The sequence below is a fragment of the Sturnira hondurensis genome, unplaced genomic scaffold (assembly GCF_014824575.4).
Source record: "Sturnira hondurensis isolate 20B ecotype Veracruz unplaced genomic scaffold, ASM1482457v3 Scaffold0000396, whole genome shotgun sequence".
NCBI lineage: Eukaryota > Metazoa > Chordata > Mammalia > Chiroptera > Phyllostomidae > Sturnira > Sturnira hondurensis.
Window position 1 is genome coordinate 6,387,954 of NW_028073027.1, and position 25,379 is coordinate 6,413,332.

The following is a 25,379-nucleotide window of genomic DNA, read 5'->3' on the forward strand; positions in this document are numbered from 1 at the left end:
TTCTGTGAAAAACCATCTCACCAAGTGGTACTTCTGCCTGGCACCAGTAGATGGGGCAGCGTCATAACAACAACAACAAAAAAGTGGCTTGCCCTCCAGTGGGGTGTCTAACCCCTTTCCCAACCCTCTTTGCTGAAGTTCTGTTCTGGAAATGCCCGACATCTCAGTTCTGTGGTGTGGGCTCATAAATGGTGCTGCCAGCTCTCCCAACAAAATAAACAAAGGTTCAGTTGTGACTTGTGCTTTCCAAGGGGGTGGCCAGCTTCCCCAAAAGGTGAGGCAGGCCCCAGAGGCTGGCCCGGGCTTCCAGGAAGGAGCCTGGTCCTCCTTCTGGGTCTAAGAGTACAGCCACAGAGAGTGACGCACACACAGGAGTGTTCCTGTTTATCTAGAGCCTTTCTGTCCTTCTGAGGTTGAAAACAAGCTTACTAAGAAGGCAGTCCCGGTGGGGCAGAAACCAGTCCACAGGAGCACTCCGTGGGCCTGTGTGTCTGGGACTGACACTCTGGCTGCCACTGAAAAGCCTGATCCACCGGTGGAACCCTCCCTGCCACTCTGCACCTTTGGTTTCCCTGCCACTGCGTGAAGCTCCTGGTGGTGCCCCTTGCGGACCCTGAGGCCGACCGTAGCTCCCACATGTCCTACCCCCTCCTCCCCAAACCGTTCTGACCCTTGAACTTCCAAGCAGTTTGGAAATGTTAACTGGTTGAGTATGATGTATATTTTTGTAGAGTTTAGACTTTGAAATTATGGAACAGTTAAAAGGTCATGGTGCATTTTTACTGGATTTTTTTGTTTGACGCACGTACTGTCTACTTCATTGCCACTGCAACGTATTCTGAAATTTGAGAGAGAAAGAAATTGACTTTAGCTAACACAGCTTATTATAGCCCTGACTAGCTCTTTCCAGCTTCATGCCTGGTATCTGTCCGTGCAGCTGAGAAGTGAGACATAGCAGCTCTGGTCTAACGACAGGCTGCGGCTGGCCGGCCATGGAAACACCACTCCTCCCCTCAGAGACTAGGGGGCACCAAAATGAATGGTCAAGAGACTTTCTTCTTTGGTCAGGAGATTTTCTTTTCATCGTTACAATCGTTAAACTCCACCCTAATCTGCACGTGTGCATGCATTTTCGTGTTCTACAACTTTATTGCCCCCTATACCCAGAAAGCCCATTCATTCTTCCCTGCTTGTTTATCCTTCATACATTACTACTTCTGTAGAGCCCTCTCTGATTTTCCTAGTCACAATGAACCTTTTCTTCTTCCAGTGTTGGGTCTTTCTCAGGGCATTTGGCTCACTCTGTCTCCTTGTTCACATGCATGTCCCGTTCATTAACTCAACAATTAAGCAGTGCCTGTTTGCACTGGGCACTGGGGATACGGGGTGCTCTCACAGAACTGCAAACCCAGAGCTGGGTGGGAGCTTCACTGGACTGGGAGCTTTTTGGAGACGGGAATTGGGGCTGCAAGGCACTACTACGTCAGGGACTGGCACCAAAAGATACTAAGAAGTTAGTTAAGTGGAAACTCAGCACCAGTGACTCTGAGAAAACTGGGTTAGAGTTGTCAAAAGGTTACAAGTTAGCAAAGGTAGAAGGCCAGGGAATTTCCAGGAGGGGCTACAGTGCTTCTGAAATCTGGCATGGAAGCCGGAGACGTCCACCATCTCCCCATGGACAGGGCCTGTGGACTGTGGGTCACACCGTCCAACTGCAGGAGGAATTTGATGTTTGACACAGGGTCACCTGGCGTTTATCACACATTCTAGCTAAGAGGGTTTTTTGTTTGTTTGTTTTTTGCTTTGATTGAGAAGACCATAGAAGCAAGCATGTTGTTTCAAAACCCAGAAACGAATTAATAGATCAAGCTGGTCAGGTGATTGAAGCTACATTGTCTAATTGACATATTTAAAAAAGTGCGATTCATGTAACTATTCATTCCCAATGAAGGGTAGCCTGCCATTATTTGACACTCAGGTAAAAAATGTCATTTGAATTTTTACTAAGAATTCTCATTTAAAATGTGTCAGTGATGTAATAAAATTGAATGACTGGCATGTCAAATCAGTCTTATGCTTCTGTGTGACCCAAACTGAGTTCTGATCACACAGAAGCATTGCTGGGAAACTATCTCAGAAAACTGGGATAACTCGGACCCTGACAGCAGCAGGGGGCACTGCAGGGGTTAGGAGTGGGCAGGACCTTACTTACAGACTACCTACTATATCATTCCCTCCAGCCATCTTACTATTACTTGTGGAGAAAGGCTCCAGATAATGAAACATATGTCTTGGTGTTTTCTTTGTCCCTCTCAATTTTCTTTAGTGGAACAAAAATCTGGAAGAAAAATATTAAACAGCACCCTTCCATTCTCAGAGAGCTGTCACGCAATGGAAAAGCTACTATTTTCGCCAACCTTTTTGCATAATAAACTATAGCATAAAATTCCACCTTGTACCACCTCCTCCATAAGTTTCGATGGAGACATTTATTCAGTGAGTTGCAATTCATCTTGAGGGTGGAGTGCCAGAATTCAAGATGCTTCACCAGAGGGGTAACCCCAGATCTTGGCGATACCTGTAGATAAAAGAGATGCTGGCAACTTTGGGGTGTAATTGCTGGGTTAGAGCAGTCTCCCCATTCCCTTGACCAATGGCTGCAACCAGGTCCCTTTAAGAGACCGGGAACCCGCCGGGCGTCCGAGACCCAAACAGATAATCTCTGCTCCTCCCCTGTCCCTGCGCAGCGAATGGTTCGCTCCGGCCTATATTTACCCGAGTTGTTCCTCCCGGAGCGCAAGGATGTGAGGCTGGCGAGCTGGCCAGCTCTCCCAGTACCGGAGGGGTCGTGCTTCATAGGAGAGTAGCAGACCCAGCGAAGCCTGGGAGCGGAGTTGGACAATCCTGGAAGGAAGAAATGAGGTAGCGACCGTCCCGGAGCCGACCATGTACGCACCCCGCCTTTGGAGCCCCGCGGTACCCCGGCAGAGCCAGCCCGGACAGTGAGCGGCGGAGCGAGAGTCCCCCGCGTCCGGTCGGAGCCAAAATGCAGTGAGAGCCACGGTGGGACTGCTGCGCGGGGCCCTCCGCGGCCAGCCAGACCCACCATCTGACCACACTTGGGACAAGCAGCTGATCCTGGCACCAGCCCGGCGGAGGGGCTCTCCGCTTCCAGCACCCCCTGAGGGTGGGAGCACTGGCCTCTAGGCTCACTGGCTGTTGAGTTTCCGAGGCTTCTGGCCCCAGCCCTGGGAATTGTGTTTGAGAGGTGGGCCCTTTTCATATTCGCCGAGGAATTCCTGCGTTATTTTCGCACCATCTCAGCTGCTTTTGCTTGGGGTCCCTCTATTTATTTTCAGGGGCGCATCTTTTTGTTTGTTTGTTTCCTAAAGATATTTTCCACACCACTCTCGTTCGGTCTTTTTCTCATTTTGCTTGCTTAAGACTTTTTACTTCTCCTCCTGTCCAGACCAGGGTAAATCCTGTGTGTGCTTTTTTTTCACACTCGCAGCTGAGTATTTTCTAACCTTTTAAAAAATTCTACCCGTAACCCCCGCAGGGTTCTCGAGCACTACACCCCTCTCCCGCCCTCAACTCCTTACCACTGGGCCACTCCCAGTAGAGTTTTATTTTTCGGTCTTGCCCGGGCCGAGCCCGGCCTAGGCGGGTGGCTCAGCGGGACTCGGACCCGGAGCTCCGCCGCCGCCGCCGCCGCCGCCGCCCAGCTGCGCCGGGGCGCCCTCCGGAGATGCTGCCGTGGAAGAAACACAAGTTTGAGCTGCTGGCCGAGGCGCCAAGGCAGGCGTCCAAGCCCAAGCACTACGCGGTGAGCCTGCACTACTCGGCCCTCAGCTCCCTGGCGCGGGCGTGCCCCGAAGGCGCGCTGAGCCGAGTGGGCAGCATGTTCCGCTCCAAACGAAAGAAGCTGCACATCACCAGCGAGGACCCTACTTATACTGTGCTCTACCTGGGCAATGCTACCACCATCCAGGCGCGAGGCGACGGCTGCACTGACCTAGCGGTGGGCAAAATCTGGAGCAAGAGTGAGGCAGGCCGTCAGGGCACCAAGATGAAGCTGACTGTGAGTGCGCAGGGTATCCGCATGGTGCACGCGGAGGAGCGCGCGTTGCGCCGTCCGGGCCACCTCTACCTGCTGCACCGGGTTACCTACTGCGTGGCGGACGCGCGGTTACCCAAGGTCTTCGCCTGGGTGTACCGGCACGAGCTCAAGCATAAGGCGGTAATGCTGCGCTGCCACGCGGTGCTAGTGTCCAAGCCCGAGAAGGCGCAGGCCATGGCCCTGCTGCTCTACCAAACATCGGCCAACGCACTGGCGGAATTTAAACGGCTTAAGCGGCGGGACGACGCGCGTCACCAGCAGCAGGAGCTGGTGGGCGCGCACACCATCCCACTAGTGCCGCTGCGCAAGCTGCTCCTGCATGGACCTTGCTGCTACAAGCCGCCGGTGGAGCGTAGCCGCAGCGCGCCCAAACTCGGCTCCATCACTGAGGACCTGGTCGGCGAACAGCAGGAACAGGAGCTTCAGGAAGGAGAGGAAGAGGAGCACAACGAGGGCTACCTGTTGGAGGGAGAGGAGGAAGAGGAGGAGGAAAATCATGTCAGAGAGGAGGACACGGCAGAAGAATCCGGGGAGCAGCGGGCACTGGTGGTGGCTATGCACTTTGAATGTGGGGACTTGCTGGACACAGTGGAGAGCGGCCGGGAGGAGGCGCTGCGGGGCGGCGGGGTCTCGCTGAGTCCCGGGGTTGGGCCGCAGCCTTTGCTGCTGAGCAGCTCCTCCGACGTGAAAGCGGAGCTGTCGCAGGTTATTAACGACCTGGGCGAGCTCAGCTTCGGCAACGACGTGCGAAGCCTGGAGGCCGATTTGCGGGTTACACGCCTGCTGTCTGGTGAGAGCACCGGCAGCGAGAGTTCCATAGAAGGCGGGGGCCCAGACGCCACTTCTGCCACGGCTGGGGACCAGTCCGGCCCTACCGACCGCACCAGTCCAGATGAGCCGAACTCGCACTGAGCTCCCCGCAACCTTACGCGCGCGCCCTGGCGCCGCACCGTGACCCCCCACGTCTTCTCGACTGCCTTCCTTACCTCTCCCCACCACCCCAGCCCGCCGGCCCCTGCTCGCGCGCAGGAAAGGGGAAACGGAGGCCTAAGGCCCAGAGTTCCCTCTGCCCCTCTCCCTCCACACATGTGGCTCTGTTTTAAGTGGAGCTCAGGCTGCCTGTGGGGATGTGGCAGGATGTGCGGAGCTGGGGTGGAGAACCCTACAAGGAAGAAGAGAGGCACAACGCTCTGGGGTCCAGGGTGAGGGAAATGCCCGCAGAAGTTAGCAAAGCCCCGCAGGCGTCAGGTGCCTGCCGGCCAGTTTCCTGTTTGTGGGGCAGCTGGGGCCTCAGGAGGAGGGGTTAACTTCCTCCCCATCCCTCTTAGGGAGAGCAGGCTAGCATTGTCGTTGGCATGTTATTTAAAAGGAAAAGGAATTGACTCTCACAGGCTTGAGGCTTTAGTGCTGCCTCTGAGCCCCCAGTGTTTTGGTGCGAGTACTTGGGTTGTTTACCTCACACTAAGACCCTTGAAATTCTGCCAAATTCCTCAGTTAATTGTTTTTTTTTGGGGGGGGGAGGGAAATGAAAGAAAGTTGTATTTTGTTTACAGTTAAAGACATCTAACATCTAAAAAAGGAGTTTTCCTTTAGAAACACACACACCTTCCTTCTCGTTCAAAAGATCTCACTCCATGATACTGTGTAAAAATATTTTTGCACTGTTGTGAAGTATTTTTGACATCTTTGTTTTTGTACATAACTGTGTTATCAGAGCTGGATGTTTATATCTTTTGCTGTGCAAAAGGGACATGTAAAATGTTGTTCAGTTGTATATACAGAAATGTGTATAAAGCATTTTGTTATTTTTGAAGAGTAGCACTACTCTGGTTCTGTTTGCCCGCCAGTGGGGAGAGAAATAAAGAGGAAAATTGAACAGAACAGGTGAGCGTCTGGAGCTGCTGCTGAGAATGCGGGGCACTGGGGGGGTGGGAGAGGGGGTTTGCAGTGTGGGACTAGTGGTCAGGCCGTGTGGCCTTTGCCTTGCTCAGAGGTGATTAGGGGAAGGACTTTATGCGAAGTCGGGGTCCTCTCTGGCTACTTGCCACTCTGGGTACTGTGGCTTGGAACAGCCTTCTCAGGTATGTCCCATATTCTTAATTAATTTCTGGGAGTATGGGCTTTCTTTGGTCTCTTTGAGTTAATTCTCAGAGTTGCAGGGTGAGTTCTGTTCCTCACCCTCAGGCCCGTGAGGTTATTTAGGGAGGAGTGGCTTCAATATCTTGGGAGGTTTTACCACCTTCTGTGGTTCATGCTAATGATCAAGTGTTAAAACACAATACAATTTTTCCCTTTACAAACAGCTTAGGGAGCCTTAAAAATGAACCAGAGACCTAAAGAAAGTCTCCATTGGGCTTTTTCTGGGGAGTAGGACCATCTTTGTTTTGTTTGTTTTCTGGGAGGAAAATCAAGGATAGGGGAGAGTTGGGAGGTTCCAATGATGGCATGAGTGAGCAGAGTGGCATGGGTGGGGAGGCAGGTGGGAGAACCCATTCCCTTCTACAACCCAGCGTGACCCAGTGTGGGGATGGTGTGGAGGTCAAGGCAGAGGAGAGCTGTTGCAGCTTGCTGTGTGTGTGCTTGAGCTTTCATGTATTCTGTATGTTTGTTTCTGTTGTAAACTCCAAACAGATGTCTCTAATTTGGCTACACCCGGTCAGCTAGGAGTTGTAAATAAGACACTGCCAAAACTATGCCTTCTGCAAACGAATTTTTCCTTTTGCCCCTTGGGGCCCCTTTTTATGAAATGCAGAAATGGATTGTACTCCTGGCCTTCCCTCGTGTCCTGAGGCTACTTTGCTTTGTTTTCATCATAAATACGTTCTAAGCAGCTAGACCCAGAAATTTGAAGGAGCCTGGAATTCTCTGGAACCATAGAGGAATAGGAGGGGAAGATCTTTCTTCCTAATTAATGGGAGTGCTTCAGGCGTAAGACTATCTTTAGAAAAGCAAAGGTTGGGAAGGTGGTGGGAAATAATTTTAAAAACATTCAGTGGCTTCTTAGGGGCATTAAGACAAGGTTCAGGAAAAGGAGAGAAACACTGATGTGAGAGAGGAGCATCGATAGGTTGCCACTCACATGCGCCCCAATTGGGGACCGAACCTGCAACCTGGGTATGTGCCCCGACTGGGAATTGAACGCACGACCTTTCAGTGTATGGGGCAATGCTCCCACCAACTGAGCCAAACTGGCCAGGGCTCATTGAATGACATTTTAAACCCCCCAGCTAGAGAGAGGTCAGGAAAGTCAAGTCCCATTTTACCTACACACCCACATCAGGTGCCTTCCACACTGTCGTCACCTGACCAGCAGAGAGGTGTGTAGGCCATTGCTATCTTGCGTGACTGGATTTCACATTTCAAATTATTTCTACACATTGTCAATTTCCTTTGCTATTTGAAACCAATGAGACCATTAAACAGGGTGAAGATCATATGGCCAATACTTGGGGGTGAGCAGGGTCCGCATGTCCATGTTCTTACCCAGTTTATGTGTCCAGTGAGAATGCTAAGGTTGGCTTTCTTCGGTGACTGATGGGGGTATGGTGACTGGTCAAAAAGGGCAGACAAATGACATTTAAACCAACACTACCAATAAATATAAGGCAACTTTGTCTTGTTAAAGTCTGATTTATCCTGTTATCTGACTTATAAATAGGGAAGGGGGGCTTAGGAATTGAGGAAAGAGGAAGAAAATAGGCAACCTGCAAAAAACCCAACTCCCTTCCTCCTTCCTCCCCTCTACTTTTTGGCTTTTATCCTCACTGCACCCTGGGGTTCTGGCTGATGTAATTCTAGAAGAGATGTGAAGGTGATACATGATTCACTCTTCTTACAGCTCAGTCTCCCAGGCATGATATCACTAGCGTAAGAAGAGATGTTTTAAATAAAAAAAAAAAACCCACAAACCCCAACAACAACAACAACCCACAAACAGAAACAAAAAATGAAAACTAATTTGCTTCTGACACTCAGAGGGAAAAGAGCAGTATGACAGCAGCAAACCGAAGTACAGGTGGGTGAAGTACACGTACCAGAGCAGCGCCTGAGGTCTCTGGTTTACTCATCGAATTTAGCTTTTCCTTCTTGCAAGGTGAGACCTGTGTTTCTCCTTTATGTAACCCGATGGTATTTTAAATGCAGTGAGACACTTTCCACATTCTTCCCCGGCCTAAGTAATCCTCCATGTCCAACACTGCGGCATCAAATGCCTGAAAAACGGAGTGACTTCTGCGACAAGAGAGACTGTTGCAGGGTGGCAGTGTGAGCCCACACATGGACTTCTCTTGTTCAGTTGTTGAGGGGAAGGAGGGAGGAGCAGGGTGGTGTGAAATAAACAATGGTATTACATACTCTCCCAACTATCAGAGTGTGAAGAACGCCCATTCCACACACACACGTGCTGCTCCCTAAAGAAAACACCCCTTTCACTGTCCTAGCAGGACGGTAGGTTTTAAACAAATTAAAAAGGCTCTGTTCTACTAAGAAAGGACAATTCCCTCCCAGGGACAGAGTCACTTTTCAGGGTTTTGCTTGTGAAAGAGGGAACTGGCTGGTAGAATCCATCCCCAGCACCACACTGGAGATTAAAAACCTCATGGGAGTCACCAAGGATCACGAGAAACATAAAAATTCTATTAGGAGTAAGTTGCCCTCGTTTCTGACAGGATTTAGGAATTTAATAAGCACAAGTCTTTCCTCTGCGTGGTATGCATCAGCAGCCCTAGCATCTGCTGGTAAGTGATGCGTGACAGAGCTGGAAACGTGCGTGGACTGCTGGGGCGAGGAGCCATGTCTGACATGTGGGAAACGACTCGGGCTCCAGGCAGGCAGGAGGCTGCTGGGGCCAGGGCACTCTGTACTGTAGGTACCAGGTCTTTCTGCAACATGGCCATCTGGATCTTGCCTCATTGTTATCTGGGATCTTTCCTGCTCCTCCTGGCTTATTCATGTTCACAGGTCACAGTGTACCTTGGACCAAACCCCCACCACCAGCTCTGAAGTGACGAAATTTGAGCAGCCTTGCCTAACCACCGTTTTGTTGGGGTGGTGTGAATGGCTAGGTGTCCCTGCATGTCAGCACTCATTCCTTTCCCTCTCTAGGCTGTTCAGTGGCACTAGCAAAGGTCCTTGTCTCTAACCTCCTCTACAGAGAGTGGCCCTTATGATAGCTTCCTCTCCTGCATCTCCTCTTCATTGCTCTCCCAGCCCACCTTCTCCAGTAACACATCATTCTCCATTGGTTTCTTTTATTATCCAGCTTCCCATCTGATCCTGGCTTCGATTCTCTTTCTTCCCACAAACCTAGCTCAGACCTTAAATCACCCAAAAGAAAAGAAAACCCAAACTTCAAGGGAAAAAACGAATCAAGCACACATTTATTGGGCAGCACTGCTCTTACAATGTCAGGGCGTGCTGTGGCCCTGCCCCCACTTAGAGATGAAGGAACCAAAGCAAAGAAGGATAACGTCCTGCCCGTCCTACCCACAGCTACACAAAAGTGGACCAAGACCCAGAGGTCCAAGCTCTTAAACTCATGCCCTTTCCACATTCCTCCAGTTTTCATGGCTTATCGCCAGCTTCTTAGCTTTGGGATGGCAGAAACTGACAGCTGACTTTTCTCCTTTCTTTTATACCCTACATTTCATACATGGTAAATGCTTGATGATAAATACTAGTGATGCTGTTCATCAACATGCCACTCCCATTACCAAGTGGGCGCGAGTATCTACTAGCTGCACCATGCAGGAGATTGAGATGTCAGATGCCTGCCTTCCTGGGGAGAATGCTCCTACTGGGTGGGAGGCAGCCCCCAGAAGGACATGGTCTTCTCCTGCTTCCACTTGAGATTGAGGCTGGCGAGACCTTACCCTAGAAAAGTAGATCTAGTTTAAGGGTGGGGGAGCTCTCCCCATTGCATCATGAATATTGTTAATCATCCCTTCTTGTTGGCTGAGTAATCCAAGGACTGGCGTGTATCTTTAGGCATGTATTGTTAGGATTCACCAAACTTAGCACAGAGCTTGGGACTTAGTAGATGCTCAGGAAACATTAAGGATGGAGTAAAGAAGTGATTCTACTTTAGGTCAGGAAAATAGGTCTGATAAGGTTCAAGATCATCATCCAGATGGGGGAGCCAAGATTTTAAGGATATGTGTTTGGAAAGCAAAGATTAGGATTCAATGGACTCTTTCACTCTACATAAGGTAGATCAATTCCCAAAATTTTCCTTGGAATTTCTTTGACCTTCTGAGGGAGGAATGGTTCTAGTTTGGAGAAGGATGGTTTATTTGGAATTGGCTTTGGCTGTCTCATTTCTACTCCAAGGCTATTGCCAAAGCTCTCTAATTTTAGTTGAATGAAGGGAGAAAGCCTGCCGGAAGAGCCTTGGTCCAAGTGACCCGGACTCCCTCACATGGAACCGCTCAGTCCCTTCCCTTCTCCAGCCTCAAGATTCTCACAGGCAAAATGGGTGGGTTTGATTAGAGAATAGCAAGACTTTCAGCACAAATGTTTTGAATTGAAGAAGAGGCAAAAGTCAAGGTCAAGTGTGTTTCTGTCTTCTTCCATCCCCTAGTGGGACACAATAGAAGAAACCTCTGACCATGGGCTAGAAACTGTTGTCAGAGCCCATCTTTAGGACCCACTGTGGTCTGGACCTTCACCAGAGTCTAACTTGGAGGTGACGTTCCTCTGGCCAAGGCAGACCAGTAGTTGCCTGTTAGGCACCCCTTTCACTACTTCAAAACTTGGAGACCATGGTGGGTCTTAAAATGGGGACTAACACTGAATCTAAGGGACAAGTTAGGGCCCATCAAATGATTTGCTTAAGCTCATTCAGCAAGTTGTAGCCAGAACACAGGTCTCCTTACTCCAAGTTCCATACTTTTTCTTATATCTTTCGGGTTGGGGTAAGTTAGTTTGAAAATAATCCATACATTATCCAAGGAAATTCGGCAGAGCCTGAGTGTCTGACCAAAGGGTATGAGTGCACCTGGAAGCAGAGTGTTTTGTTTTCTTAACAATAGTGACTGGAACCCACCTACACCCCCTACACCCCCTACACCCCCTACACCAAGCCTGGGAATAAGAGAGAGCTGATAACCCGGGCAAGCTTTCCCATCAACCTTTGCAGCAGGCTCCTCCCTATCCAGGAAACACCTTAGTTCTGAATTCTCCTCCTAAGAGAATTTATTGTTAGCTGCCTGTCAGGGATTCTTCCTTCCCTCATTCTAGGATTAGCCAACCATGGCTCAAGAGGTCACCAGCTCATTCCAAGACCTTCTACCTCCCTCGCTCTGAGAGCCAGACAGAAGCTCAGTGCTTCTCCAGTCCAGTCCCCTCTTTTTACAGATGAGAACACTGAGGCCCAGAATTGACATTTTGATGAGGAACTCTTGAATATTAAAAGGCTTTGAATAGTGTAGCTCAGTGGATTGAGCACGGGCCTGCGAACCAGATGATCGCGGTTCGATTCCCAGTCAGGGCACATTGCCTGGGTTGCAGGCAGGTTCCCTGCAGGCCAACTCCCAGCAGGGGACGCACGAAAGGCAACCATACATTGATGTTTCTCTCCCTCTCCTTCCCCTCTAAAGATAAATAAATAAATAAAATCTTTAAAAAAATAAAAAATAAAAATAAAAGGCTTTGAATATATTGGGTTGGTCAAAAAGTCCATTTAATTTTTTCAGTAAAATAAAAGACACATTTTTCATTTTCACCAATGGCTATATTAATTTGGATATTTGAGTATGTCAACTACACCCTGCTATTGGCTTCTAGTGGTAGAGGCCAGGGTGCTGCTGCTAAACACCTTCCAATGCATATGACAGCCCCTCAGCAAAGAATTATTTGGCCAAAATGTCAACCATACTAAGAAACTTCATGAACCACTTTTGACACATTTTATTAGTCACAGCCCCTTCTCCATACACTGCATAGATCTTTTTTGTGTGTTTTAGTTGTGTTTTTACCTTTCTTGGAACAATAAAGCATAATTACCCACAAAATGTTGTGTATATTCCTCCATCTTCAATATTAAAATAACTGCACAAAAATTCACCAATAATGATAATTTTTTAAAAAATGTACATTGATATGAGAGCTGTCACAATGCAATCTAACAAAATTGTTTTGAATGAAGTTAAAGACAACTAAGCACTACTAGAACCATCTGCAAATGATACCCAGGTACCATCTACAGCGCTACAAAACCATCAGCATTTTCTTGCCCACAGCTGCCGTCTGTCCTCCTCCAAGGCTTCCTCCACAGATCATCTTGTCTCAGCCTTTGCATGTTGACTTGTTCCCAGTGTCCTGACTCCTAGGGAAAACTGCTCATCACCGGATTTCCGGTAGAGAAGCTCATCTCTGTAAAAGAGCACCACATTGTTAGGTGTTCCCATCTGTGCATGGACCAAACCACGCTGCTTGTCCAGATGAGACGTGTAGACACACCAATGAGATGGGGGCCTTTCCTGCTATCTAAGCAGCAGCTCTTACAGATGAAGGAAGCTCACAGAGTCCATGGCCATGTTAACATGTCCTTTTGGATGAGTTCACACTGATGAAGTCAAAACAGTTTTCAATCTTACACTATATCTCTGCCATTATATTCCTTTGACCCAGGTCTTAGCAAGTTACCATATTAACTGACCAATGTGAGACTGGGGGGCTGGGTTAGGGTGAGGTGGGGAGCTCTGTTCCCGTGGGTGAGGCTGCAAGGTACAGCAGAAAGAAAACTGGACTTGAGACCTAGATCTAGCCCTGGTTTTCTCATACATTAGATCTTTGACCTTGGGCAAGTTTCCTTTTGGGGCTAGTTCTTTCTGTGAAATGGAGATAGAAATACTCAACCAAGCTGACTCTCAGGTGATTTGGAGGCTCAAAACCCAAATGTTGGACGAGCAGGTGTTTGTGAAGTGCAGTGCAGGAAAGGAGTGGTTGCTGCTGGAATACTCAGATGGAAATAACACAGTCGGGCTGAGCGAGCCGCCGTGGTGCTCCCTCACAGGGTGAGTGTGTACGTGGCCATTTTCCGTGAAATGTATTCCAGGGCTCAAGGAGGGGAAAGAGGCAAACACGAGGAAGTGATCTGTTAAACATAGAAAATGGTGGGTGAACATTTAAAGGGCAGGCTTTCTGTGGAAAGATAGCCGAAGTCTAGATGCCCACACATGCTACGTGGCTCCATCCCCAGCTCAGCCTCCCCCATCAGCTGTGACCAGAGAGCAGGGCAGCCGCTGTGCTCTCTGGCTGGATTTTCATTTGTTCCCTGTAATGGGATTCATTTTGTCAACATGTAATTATCAGCCAAGATCAATATTTCTAGTGTGATTAGTATTCTATACTCAGACACACACACACACACACACACACACACACACACACACACACACACACTATTTCCCAATACTTCCCATACATATTTGCATTCCTGATTTCATCTACCTCTCAAATAGATGCTTCTGAAATGGACACGCTTCTCGTAAAGTAATTCTGCGGACTAATTTCTAGAAATGTGGAGGTTCTGAGGTCTTCCTTGGAGACAGTCTATATAGAGTACACACAGGAATATTTAGGATCCTCTTGTCCTGATGCAATTGCGGTGTGTGTGTCATCATGGGTATGCCTGGGACAGTGCTCAAGGGTAAATATGAGCTGTCTTGGAAACTCAGGTTGTTGTGGTTGGCATTAGTGTGAAGCGGTCAGTGAAAACTCATGGTGCAATGAGAGAGCTATGCTGATCCTCCAGATCCCTGCCAAGGAAAACTTCAAATCACATCACCTTTTCCTTTCCATTGTACTCTGAGCTTTCTTTTTTCTTGGTTTTAAATCTTATAAGGTTCTTAAACTAATAGGAATCACCTATTTCCTTCAGGAATGCTCTATATTGCTGGAGACTGTGATTCAAAGAGGCCATTGCTAAGATGACCATAGATTTGCTCCTAGGTAGTCCTTATTTGTGCCTGATGTCCTCACTTAATTATAGTTATGTGCCACTTAATGATGGGGATACGTTCTGAGAAATGTGTCATTACATGATTCCATTGTCATGTGAACACCATAGAGTGCGCTTACACAAACCTAGGTGGTAGAACCCACTGCACACCTGTGTTGTATGGTGTAATCTATCTGCTCCTAGGCTACAAGCCCGTGCAGCATGTTGCTGTCCTGAATACTGTAAGCCATTGTAATGCGCTATGCTACAGTGCTACAGTAGCTATGATGTCACTAGGCTCACTAGACAATAGGAACTTTTCAGCCCCATTATACTTTTGGGGCACCACAATTGTATACGTGGTCGATCCTTGATCAAGATTGTTAGGTGGCCCATGATTATATAGTAGAGCCCCCTCTCACTCAAAGTGTCTTAGTTTGGATGATAAATGATATAGTTATTTATAACATAGGTAATTTTGACCTTAACTTGTGTGTGTCTTCACTCATTCATTCATTCATTCATTCATTCCTCTTTTCTCCTTCACCGAGGAAACATAAGCAGTGTATCTACTGTGTGCCAAGCACTGTGCTAGCTTTGGAGGTAAAGTGGAGGGAATGTGAAGTGGGGGTTGGAGGTGGGAAATAAGAAGGAAACAAGAAAGGGCAATAAAAAATAGTCTTTATTCTCATGGTGCTCATAATCTAGTGGAAAAGACCAAAACATGAAATACCTATGCTACATAAAAGAGGTATGGTCAGTTCACAGTGTTGAGGGAATGCAGCAGAGAGCCAGCCAACTTACCCCAACTGCCCCAGAGGGGGAGGGGTGGTCCCAGAGGAATAGAATATGGTTGGTAATTAAACAGGGTAAAGAATGGCAGCTGCTTTAACAAATCCCACACTCTTACTGACTTAACACAGTAAGCGTTTATTTCTACCCAGGCTCCTTATATCGTGGCTCCACCATCTCCTAGAGCAGGATTTGTGCCCAAATTGGGTTTGCTGGCTGTTTTTGTGTATGAACTTTTATTGGAATACAATCATTCACCTACCTGTTGTCTTTGCCTACTTTGCACTACAACAGCAGAGGTGAGTAGTTGCAGCAAAGGCGGAAGCCCACCAGTCTAGGATATTTACTCTCTGGCACTTTCCAGAAGATGTTTGCTGACCCCCACCTCAGTGCCTCAGAATTCTCTCTGGGTCATAGGCTCTGGCCAGAGAATGTCCTCCAGCGAAGAGAGAGTGTAGAGGATCATTTGAAGCTGTTAATGGGCAGGCCTAGAGTGATACATACAACTTCTGACCGTGTTCCAGAACTCAGCTTACAGCTGTATGTAAGTTCAAGCTCATCTGGAAAATGAATTCTAGCTGTGGGCTCAGAAAAAAGGGGAAATGGGCTTGGCCTAGAGGTGTGCAGTCTCTCCACCGGACTCATCTCATGACCACTGGCCACGTTTATAAAAGCTAAGGCTTCGGAGGATAGGGGGAAATCGTCATCGATAGGAGTGCGTGAAGGCCTTCATCATCCAGTTTTCACTGGGTCCTGAGGGCTGCTTTAAATAGCTCAGGGTCCAGAGCTCAAGTAACTTTTCAGAAACGGGCACTGCAAATATTAGCTCAAAACTAGAAGGGACATTTGAGGTGGACTGTCTCCTCTCTGGGGTTCTGCAAATTCCTATGGCCTTTAGGAGATCTCTTTCTCTTAAGACAGCTCAGCCCCTGGATGGATAGCTCTGTTTCTTGCAAAGTTCCAAGGTTTGCCTCCCTGCGACCTGTCACACTTCCCCGTGAGGCTGCAGAGAGCAAGTCGGCTCATTCTTCCCCATGTACCAGGCAGATCAAAAGCTCTGGTAGCTGTCCCGCTCTCCCCAGTCAGAGAGGGCTCTGCTAACCAGCTAAATCAGCATCCTGGCTCAGTGTGGGAGGATGAGGAGGCTTTCACTATATGCCATACTGTACTGGGTAGATTTTTACTTTTCTTAGCATGTTACATTTATAATAAGCTAATAGAATTCAAAACTTAAAAAAAGCAATATACTGCATTTTAGGCATATTTTAATTCAAAATGAAATTTAAAAAATCTTATGGTACCTAACAGGATTATCTGGAAAATTTACTGGAATGGGTGTTCATGTATTATGGCATTACTTTATTCATTACTATTCTTTGGTAAGTTTCGGGATAAACCTGCAAATAGTTTAAATAAATGCTTCCTTGTCTAGAAAAAGAGGAAGGAAGGAAGGAAGGAAGGAAGGAAGGAAGGAAGGAAGGAAGGAAGGGAGGAAGGAAAGAAGGAAGGAAGGAGACAGCAAGCTCAGTAAGTTGTGTCTTTTTGGAGTAACTGCCACCTGAGGAGGAACACAGAAGTCCAGCTCAGAGGCCTGGGTTTGTACCCCACTCTGGGTTTGTACCCCACTCTGGGTTTATAACTGACTCTGGATTTTACTCTGTCCTTGGGTTTGCACTCTGTTCCTGGATTAGTCCCTCATCCTTGGTTTTGCAGCCTGTTTGGGGGTTTATACCTAGTTCTATAAGGCTCCCTGGGTATTGTTGCACAATGAAGTGCAATTCTCCGAGGTTCTTGTTTGTAAATCATTATACTACCTGCGACATTGTGAAATTCAAGGGAAATCATGAACATAAGCCACTTTTATGAAAAAGTGTGATACAAATCTGAGGAATTTTCATTGCTGTTTTCCTGGAGGAATCTGGAGGGCAGGCTGGGGTTGGATCTCAAGACAGATTCTGGTCTCATCGCAGCTGAGCTTACTCTGTTCTTCTCCAATTGCTCCCTGAGAGTCCTGCTTCCCACAAAACTTCCTGAGGATGGAGACTCAGTATTTCTTTAGGACCTGCATCCCTGAAGGCCAGACCTAGACAGAGGTGCCCCTGACAAGGAACGGTCCCCTTGGAAGGCCGTGTCTGGCCGGTGACTCCCCTGGCACTCCAGCCCTCTCTCCTTCGGAGGAGGCCACCCTCTGTGCATGTGCTACTGTACAACTTAGAAATGATGCTTCCTAGCTACTTTCTGACCTAACACTTAGAACCACTCAGAAGGCAGGCAGGGCAACATCAGTACCACAGTTTTCATTTGAGGGACCTAGGGGTTAAAGAGTGAAATAGAGTAAAAGGGGAGACCACTGAGAAGTGTTTAGCATCTACTAAATGCAAGGCAAAGTGCTGGGTACTTCAAGTGCAGATATCTCATGATGGATGATGGAGAAATAACTGGCCAATCTGGGATTGTGGTCCAAGTCTCCAGCTTCTGAGTGCTCCGTAAGCACAGAATGACATAGGACAGAGGGATATGGACATTGGATACTGGGGGACTGGTGGGTAGACAGGCAAGAGAGTAACAGGGAGGGGCAGGTGGGAGTGGGGAGAGGAGATTGGCAGCTGACAAGTATGAGGCTATGGGTGGGGCTGGGGCCATAGCTCCCATTATGTGGCTGTCATCAAAGCGCCCAAATAAATAAAGGTTTGCAATTACTGGGAGACGTGGGTTTGGGAATCTCCCAGCAGCAAGGCCTAGATGTTAATTAAGCCTAAGATAGGTTATTATCTCTCTCCATCCGATTGAATAGAGGGAAGTTGATGCAGATGGCAGGTTGGGGACTTTCCCATATGACTGTTACATGTTATTATTTCTGGTTTTTAAGAGGCACTCAACCTAGAGATTTGGGGTGCAGCTGAGGGAAAGGAGGCCACTTTTAAGGGCTAGTTATTGAGAGCATTTCTCACCCTTCCCTCACAGTTAAAGAAGGGCCTGACCAGGCACTCAGCATTTGCCCCATGCCTTTTGGAGCTAACTGGCCTGTGTTCCCACACTGGGGCTTCCACAGAGCCAGGAGCAGAGTGTGGGGCACAGAGTGCCAGGACCCTGCAGGCTCCTCAGGCCAGACAGACCGGGGGGCATTAGAATATTTGATGACCAGCATGGCCTGTTCACATACTATCTGAATGGACATTGGTCATAGCACTGGCCTAGCTCAGGTCCTGGGAGCCCCTGTTTGGCCAGGTGTTAACTCTTCCATTCCTGGATCCTGGATAGGGGCGTGTGTGAGAGAGAGAGAGAGAAAGAGAGACATGGGGGTGGGGGACGGAGGAGTTTCCAGGGGAAGGAACTGGGTGGTCAGAGGGACACCAGAAGGATCACCCAAGGAGGCTTGAGTCAGTGACAATTTGCCCACAGATATGGGAATAATCCAATGTTTTATCTATCAGTATGGCTATACGAGCAGAATACCAATCATGAGGAAAGTACTTTTTTACCTGTAAAATAATTTACAAATACCAAAGATTTTACCATAATAACAATTTGATGTTAAAATTGATAACATATTTAGTCTTTTCATAATGGCACCACTGGATTAGGCTTTCATGCCTGTTTTCAGATACCAAGAGGATGTTTCTGATCTGCTAGGCAGGGGACTGGAGGCCCTGGCTAACTCCTGCTTTGGGGGTAGTAGGAGAAGTGAGTCATTTCTTCCTTACTCAGTGTCTTTCATCAGCAGGGGTTTTTACACTGTTGCAAGATAGATGGTCCCCTGTGGACAGGCCACCTGGCCATCTGTGTCTGTCTACTGTTGTAGATCATGTACGTTGATGAAAAGGTGAGTTGCTTAGGATTCAGCTTTTTATTCTAAATATCCTTCGGAATGACTGAAGCAGAAACTGCACAGCCAAGATCGTGGTAGTGGCAGCAGACGAAGGGCATGGGTGGCCATGGTGGCACATGAAGGAACACCGTAGGGAGGCGTGAGCCAGTAGTTCTCAAGGACACTGTAACAATTTCCTAATTAGACCTTTATTGGGCTTGGAGACGTGGGGATGAAGGCCAGAGGGCAGAGTGTCACCATTGAACTTTAACATCAAAGTAAGACCTGGTTTATTCCCGAATTTTGACCTTGCTTTTAAAGGGCTGAGTAGTAATAGTAATATCTAATAATGGTGTTGGAAAGAAGGCATTTGAAATACTAGAATGACCTAGTTATGCTCTCCCTGGGAAAGGCAAACAAGCATGTGTTATGTTAATTCTCTTTAGCATATTTGTTAAAAGGCTGACTGAACATTTAAAAACAAGCATGCCTGGATTCTAATGGCCAATCCTTTGTGTAGGCCTTGGGGAACAAAACGAAATAATAGAAACTATTGATAAAGGCCTGGCCTACTGCGCCTTGCCCACTGCTCACCCAGTGGACATCTGATCTCTGAGTTTACCCAAGTGTGGGCGGAGTCCTCACTCAGGAGGACTCACCCTTAGTGTACTCCAGCTTTTCCCTTGACTTAACGTTCACCATAAGGACTATAATCATGTTAAAATCTACTTAAATCCCCGAGGAATGTTTTAAAGACTTTAACACGATAATCAAATTTCATAAATAGTAACTAACATATTTTAGTGTAGCTTGCAATGGTATTTTTACATTATCTCACTTGGTCTTCAGGAGCCCTCTGAGATGGGTAGATATTATTCACATTTTATAGATGAGGAAGCTAAGGCACAGAGAGAGAGAAACTTGGCTTAGAACCATAGTGTCAGAAATATTAGTGATATCTGGTCTCTAACTTCCTTTTCAGATGGAAAACTAGCTGGAGCTAGTTTTCAGATAATCAGGGGTCAGGTTGTAAAGAGCTTGGTTATCCAACAACTTACTTTGACCTTTCCATTGGAAACCGTGAGTCTGAAGGATTTTAAGAATCCATGGGCAGCGGGGTGCCATGAGAGGTCAGTGTAAGTGTGCTCACTCCATGGTGATGGGGAGGAGGGATGGGAGTGAGGAGAGCCTGGTGGTGGAGAGAACAGGGAAGAGGCCTTCACAGCAGTCCAGGCAGGAGATAATGAAAGGCTGGGCTGAGGGAAAGATGCCAGGGATGGGAGAGGGAGAAAGGTCCCAGGGACATTTCAAAATAATCAAGAGGACAGTCAGGGAGTGGGGTGTCCAAAATGCAGGGGTGTGCTAGAGCCTCTGGTACTCTCTTGGGAAACAATGTATAGCTTTTCTCTACTCGCACTTAGGAATGTCATGTTGGGAGCTTTAAATCAACCTCAGCAGAAGTAGTAACACCACAGAGAAGAAGAAAGGGTACAAATTGGGACCTTTTGTCACAAGAGAGCTGCTTTTTAAACGTTTATGAACACACCATTCCTGAGGTAGGGGGCAGGGTCAGATGAGGTGGACGTGGGAGGGTCCAGAGGCATTAGAGATGGGTGTTGGGCAAGGAATGGTTTGTGGGAGGTGGGGGTAAGGGAAAGCATTTTTTGGTGAACCGCGCATGTGAACAAAGGCCCGCTTTCTTCTGGGTATCTCGGCACAGAGCAGGGCCCCTAAGAGACACTCCACGACCATTTGTGGGCCATTGCTAACAGAGTCTCAAATGAGATCTTTATGGGTTGATAGATCAGAGGCACAACTGAAACATTCCTTCAATATTTACAGATACATGGTGCAGGTTTGCCATGAACTGACCTATTTGTGCTAGGAGTTCATCTTTTCAATGAGCTGTCCCTGAACCCAGTTGTAATTGTTCATGACTTACCTTAGGAATGACTCAGAAATTTTCTAGATTATTATTATTTAGTAGGGAAGGAACCTGAGTCCCAGAGAGCACTTCAAAGGCTTTCCTAGCTCATTAGTGACCTTTATCAGGATCAGAAGTTTGGAGTTGGAACTTGTATTAGTTATCTATAGCTACAAAACAGATTTCCTCAGAACTTTTTCAAAAGTTTAAAATCTGTCTTTAAAACAATAAACAGTTATTACTTCTCAGTCTTACAGTTATTGTATAGTCAGGCATTCGGAAGTGACTTAACTGAATAAATTTGGCTTGGGATCTGTATTAGTCAGGGTTTTCCAGAAAAATGGAACAAGTAGTGTATCTATAGATGATTTATTATAAGGGATTGGCTCACATAATTATGGATGTTGAAAAGTGCCATCATCTGCTGACTGCAAACTGGAAACCCAGGAAAGCCACTGGTGTGATTCAGAGTCCAAAGGCCTGAGAACCAGGAGAGCCAATGGTGTAAGTCCCAGTCTGAAGGCAAGAGAGATTATGAGATGAGGTGACTCAATTTAAGCAGCCAGGCAGGAAAAAGTAGGGGTGAATTCTTCATTTCTCCATTTTTTATTCTATTCAGGTCCTCAACAGATTGGATGATGCCCCTCATATTGGGAAGGACAATCTACTTGACTGAATCCATGGATTCAAATGCTAGTCTCACCCAGACGCACCCTCAAAGACACACCCAGCAATGTTTAATCTGTGCATCCCAAGGCCAGACGAATTAGCGCAGAGAATAACTATCACAGGGTATCTCGTGCAATTGCCGTCAAGATGTCCACTGAGGCTGCGGTCATGACTGGGGCCGGAGCATCTGTTTCCGTGGGGGCTGATGGACATGATTGGCACATTTGTGCAGGGTGGGCAGGAGACTAATTCCCCTCCAGGGCACCTCTGTGGGGCTGCAGGAGCATCCTTACAATGCGGCAGTGGGCTTTCACCTGAGTGAGCGATCCGGAGAGACCAAGCCAGACGTTCTGACGTCTTTTATGACTTATCTTCAAAGGTCATCATTGTCATTTCCATACCACTCTGGTGGTTCCCCAAGTGAGTCTTTTTCATGTGGGAGAGGATAAGAGGCAGGGATCATTGGGGACCATCTTGGATGTTGGTTATCACAGAACCCAACACAGGAAATGAGATGATTAAAATCATAAGACTCTTGAAGTCAGAAGATGTGGTTCTGCCATTTGGTAGGTAGGGATCCCATTAAAGGCTCAGCTTCCTTATCTATAAAGTAGAACTATAGCTTCTGCTTGACTTACCATAATGGATTGTGATGAGGACCAAATTGCAAAGACAGCGTAGATGCATTATGGTGATTACTCCTATGTCACCTGTGGTTGAAAAAGAAATAAGGTGGAGAACACCAAATCCCTGCTCACTGATGGCTGTTCAGCAAAGCCCAGGAGTCTTGGGCTCCAGGGGCGGCAGCTGCAGTGTGGTGAGTATGGCTCTGGAATGAGGCTTCCTGGGCTCAAAGCTCAACTCCACCACTCACCAACAGTGGGATCTTGGGTCAGATACTGAATCCCTTTGTGCCTTGGTTTCCTCACCTATTCCCATGGAAACGATGGTAATACCTACTTCATAGGGTTGCTGTGAGAATTAAATTAGCTAATTCAAGGACAGCATTTAGAACAGTTCCTCCTGATATTTAGTGACAGCGTGATACAAATAATAGCTTTGACTATAGAGTAACCACAAGTCTGGAAACATAGGTATTATTTTAACATGCATTATAATGTAATATCAATAAACCATTTATTATATAGTTGTCTGTGTTTCCAGACTTGGTGACCAACCTGTATCAGGATCTATCTGATCCTGATTGTCCAGGCCACTTACTCTGCCCTTTACTTGTCCCTATAATCCAGTTGGCTGATCTGGTATAAGATTCTAATCTCTCATTAGGGAGGAGAAGGCCTTCATTATACTTATTAATGTCAGCTCTGCCTCCAAGCTTCCCCAGATGTGGGGTGCTGTTAACGCTGCACTCAAGTGTATTGCTCACCCCACTGGGGCCTTTTATCACACGAGCACGCAGGGTAGAACACTTGCCCTGTGCTATTAAGTTCGTTTTGCAAACCACTGTGGCCAAGCCACATAATGACATAAAGATACACCTTACCTCAGAGAGGGCATCACATGAAAAGTGTTCTAAGCAACCTGTGACAGTGCCCTGAGAAAGGAATGTTCCAGAGAAAGGTTTGGAGTTGTAGAGATGTACCCTATGTTAACAAGATGAAACATACAAAACTCTGAGCCCAGAAACTGGTAGCTTTGATGGTGTTTAATTTAAGTTATAAATTGACTCTTTGTAAACAGTTACAAGTTTCTGTGAATATCTACCTCTCTGGTTTGTTTAATTTTATTTATTTATTTAAGGATTTGAGCCACATCTTTTTGGAGAACATCTATGACCTAGAAGGGCTTTTTAAAAAGTGTTTTTGGAACGCTAATTTCCACAGGGTGTTATTGGATGTTACATCAAAAAAAAACCAAAACCTTTCAGTGATCAAATAAGCTCAAAGAAACGCTGGATTAAACATAATTAAACAGATGTTTAAAAATAAAACAAAACAGGGCTCCTCAGAGTCTGTATGCTAATATATCTTTTGAATCTCTATGAAGGCAACAAACTCTATAGTTATTTCTACATTTGTTTGATCATAAATCCTTTTTGGGGTGGAGTATATTTCAGAAAATCTACCCAGTTAATATAGATATAGGAAGATGGCAACTTAATCATTGGAAATCTACTATGTTATCTGCTGGCAAATTCACTTCTTTCTGGTGACCCCACCCACCCCCTCTGAGAGCTGCCCCCAGCACCACACGCACAGTGCGCAAGAGCGCTGGTGTTTCCTTAGGCACCTGCTCTCGACCATGGCCAACAGGGCTCCTCGCCAGAGGAGCGATCACCGGACTTGGGCTGCACCGCTAGTCCCTTCTCTGGAATTTTGGGATTTGGGATCAATAATTCTTTCTCTGGTGGTATAGCCTGTAAGACATAATAAAGAGCTGTTCGTTGTTTTGTTTTCTGCTATCTGGAGAAAGCAATTAATGAGTTTTAATAGAACCAACAGGCAGAGAGAAAAGTCTACTCCATTTGACCACTGGATCTCATTATCCTGGACTTACTCATTTCGTTCCACTTGTGTGCAGCTTGGACAACCCAGGTGAGTACTACTCAAAGTGTGGTTTGTGGGCTAGTGCTGTTTCCCAAACCATGTGTTACCAGTCTTTAGTGAGGTGAATTCAAAAGCTGAATGTTCAGTAACTTTTATCATACTTGACATTGCTGAGACATGAAGTGGCATTTCATTTTTCTAGTAATTTATATCTACTTAATTTGCCCAAGTATTGATGTACAGTGGATTTTAATAGTAATGATAATTTAAAAACCTAGTCCTTCAGCCCAGACAGTCTGGGCAGCGCTGTCGTGTGAGCCATTCCAGCAGGGTCACTGCTGTGGCTGTGCAGGCCATGCCCTGCCCAGCTCCAGAGAGCGCCACCCCATGATCAGGGCATGAATGACTGCCTGCGGCCTGCGCGCTGGCGCAGAACCTGCCTGACAGCACACCCATCTATGTTATCTCCATGGCCTTCCAACAAATTCCTTTTTGTTTTGCTTAAATTAGCCAGAGTCTTTTTGTTGTTGTTGTTCAAGCTAAAGAAATTTAAATAATACGTCTACTAATGTCTTAGTGGCCTATCTCAACTGTTTACTATATATAAGAGATCTGGTTCTGGAGTGCAACTTTTCTCACAGTATGATTCATCCGTTTTGGTGTCTTGTTAGTTCTCATGGAAGGAAGCAGCTTAATATACACTGCTTGGAAGGATGCCAAGCATTCTTCTCCACCAAACCCAGCAGTCTGTGGTTAGACACGCCAACATTTAAAGGTTCTTCCTCTTTCCACATCTGAGCCCTAGTGTAAAGAGATCTTACAACTAGCTGGCTGGCTGGGTGAAGGTAGCCGGCTGGGCATTCTGAACACTACGTCAGTGGGCCTGTAACATGGTTGTCTTTCTAGAAAAGTTTAGTAATGCCTACCACAAGTTTTTAAAATGCCCCTTGCCCTTCTGAGAATTATACTTCTAAGATCCCCTCTCAAGAATCTAGAACTGCCTTCAAGATTTATCCCCGAAGATGCTCGCTGTGTTTTAACTGAGAAAATAGAAATTAGGAACAACCTGAATATCCAACATATAAGAATAATTAAGTGGATAACAGAAAACTAAGGAAAAGAGAGAATAATGTGAATTTATTACAATTATAGTGTTTTTAACAATATGGACAATTATATAATATGAGGTTAAAATATAAGAATACAATGTATGTAAGAAAAAAGTGCTAAGTAAACATACTAGAGAGAAATAGACTAAAAAGTTAATAGCAAATATCTCTGGAAGGAGTGATATTTTTGGTGATTAACAAAAATATTTTTCTAAAATTTCTATCAAGAGTAGACATTTCTTTGATAGGAGAAAAGAAAGTTAAATATTTAAACAGAAAAAAATAAAGATAAAGCAGCTGTTTATTATAGGGTGGGCTCCAAAATATAGCTGGTGGGGTCACTGCAGGCTCAGATCTAGTCTGAGGGCTGAGTTCAGCAGCTTGCCTTCCTCAGCTCCTTGAGGCCCTCCGCGTCACACCAACAAGGACGCACACCCTGCTCGGAGTGAGCGCCCACACACGGGCTCAGTGCTCTGGCTCGCAGTTTCTGTTTCGGTGGGTAGCACTTCC

The 25,379-nt window shown here is 46.6% G+C and overlaps 1 protein-coding gene across 1 annotated transcript; it reads left to right on the forward strand.

The window, feature by feature from the left end:
* The first annotated feature begins 2,782 nt into the window (after positions 1-2,782).
* FAM43A (family with sequence similarity 43 member A) lies at positions 2,783-6,001 on the forward strand. Its single transcript, XM_037040217.1, has one exon. The coding sequence runs from the start codon at positions 3,749-3,751 to the stop codon at positions 5,030-5,032; it is 1,284 nt and encodes a 427-aa protein (XP_036896112.1). The 5' UTR covers positions 2,783-3,748; the 3' UTR covers positions 5,033-6,001.
* Positions 6,002-25,379: the final 19,378 nt, after the last annotated feature.

What these genes read in the sequence shown, in the direction of transcription:
- FAM43A (XM_037040217.1), top strand. Translation starts at nt 3,749, where the DNA reads ATGCTGCCGTGGAAGAAACACAAGTTTGAGCTGCTGGCCGAGGCGCCA.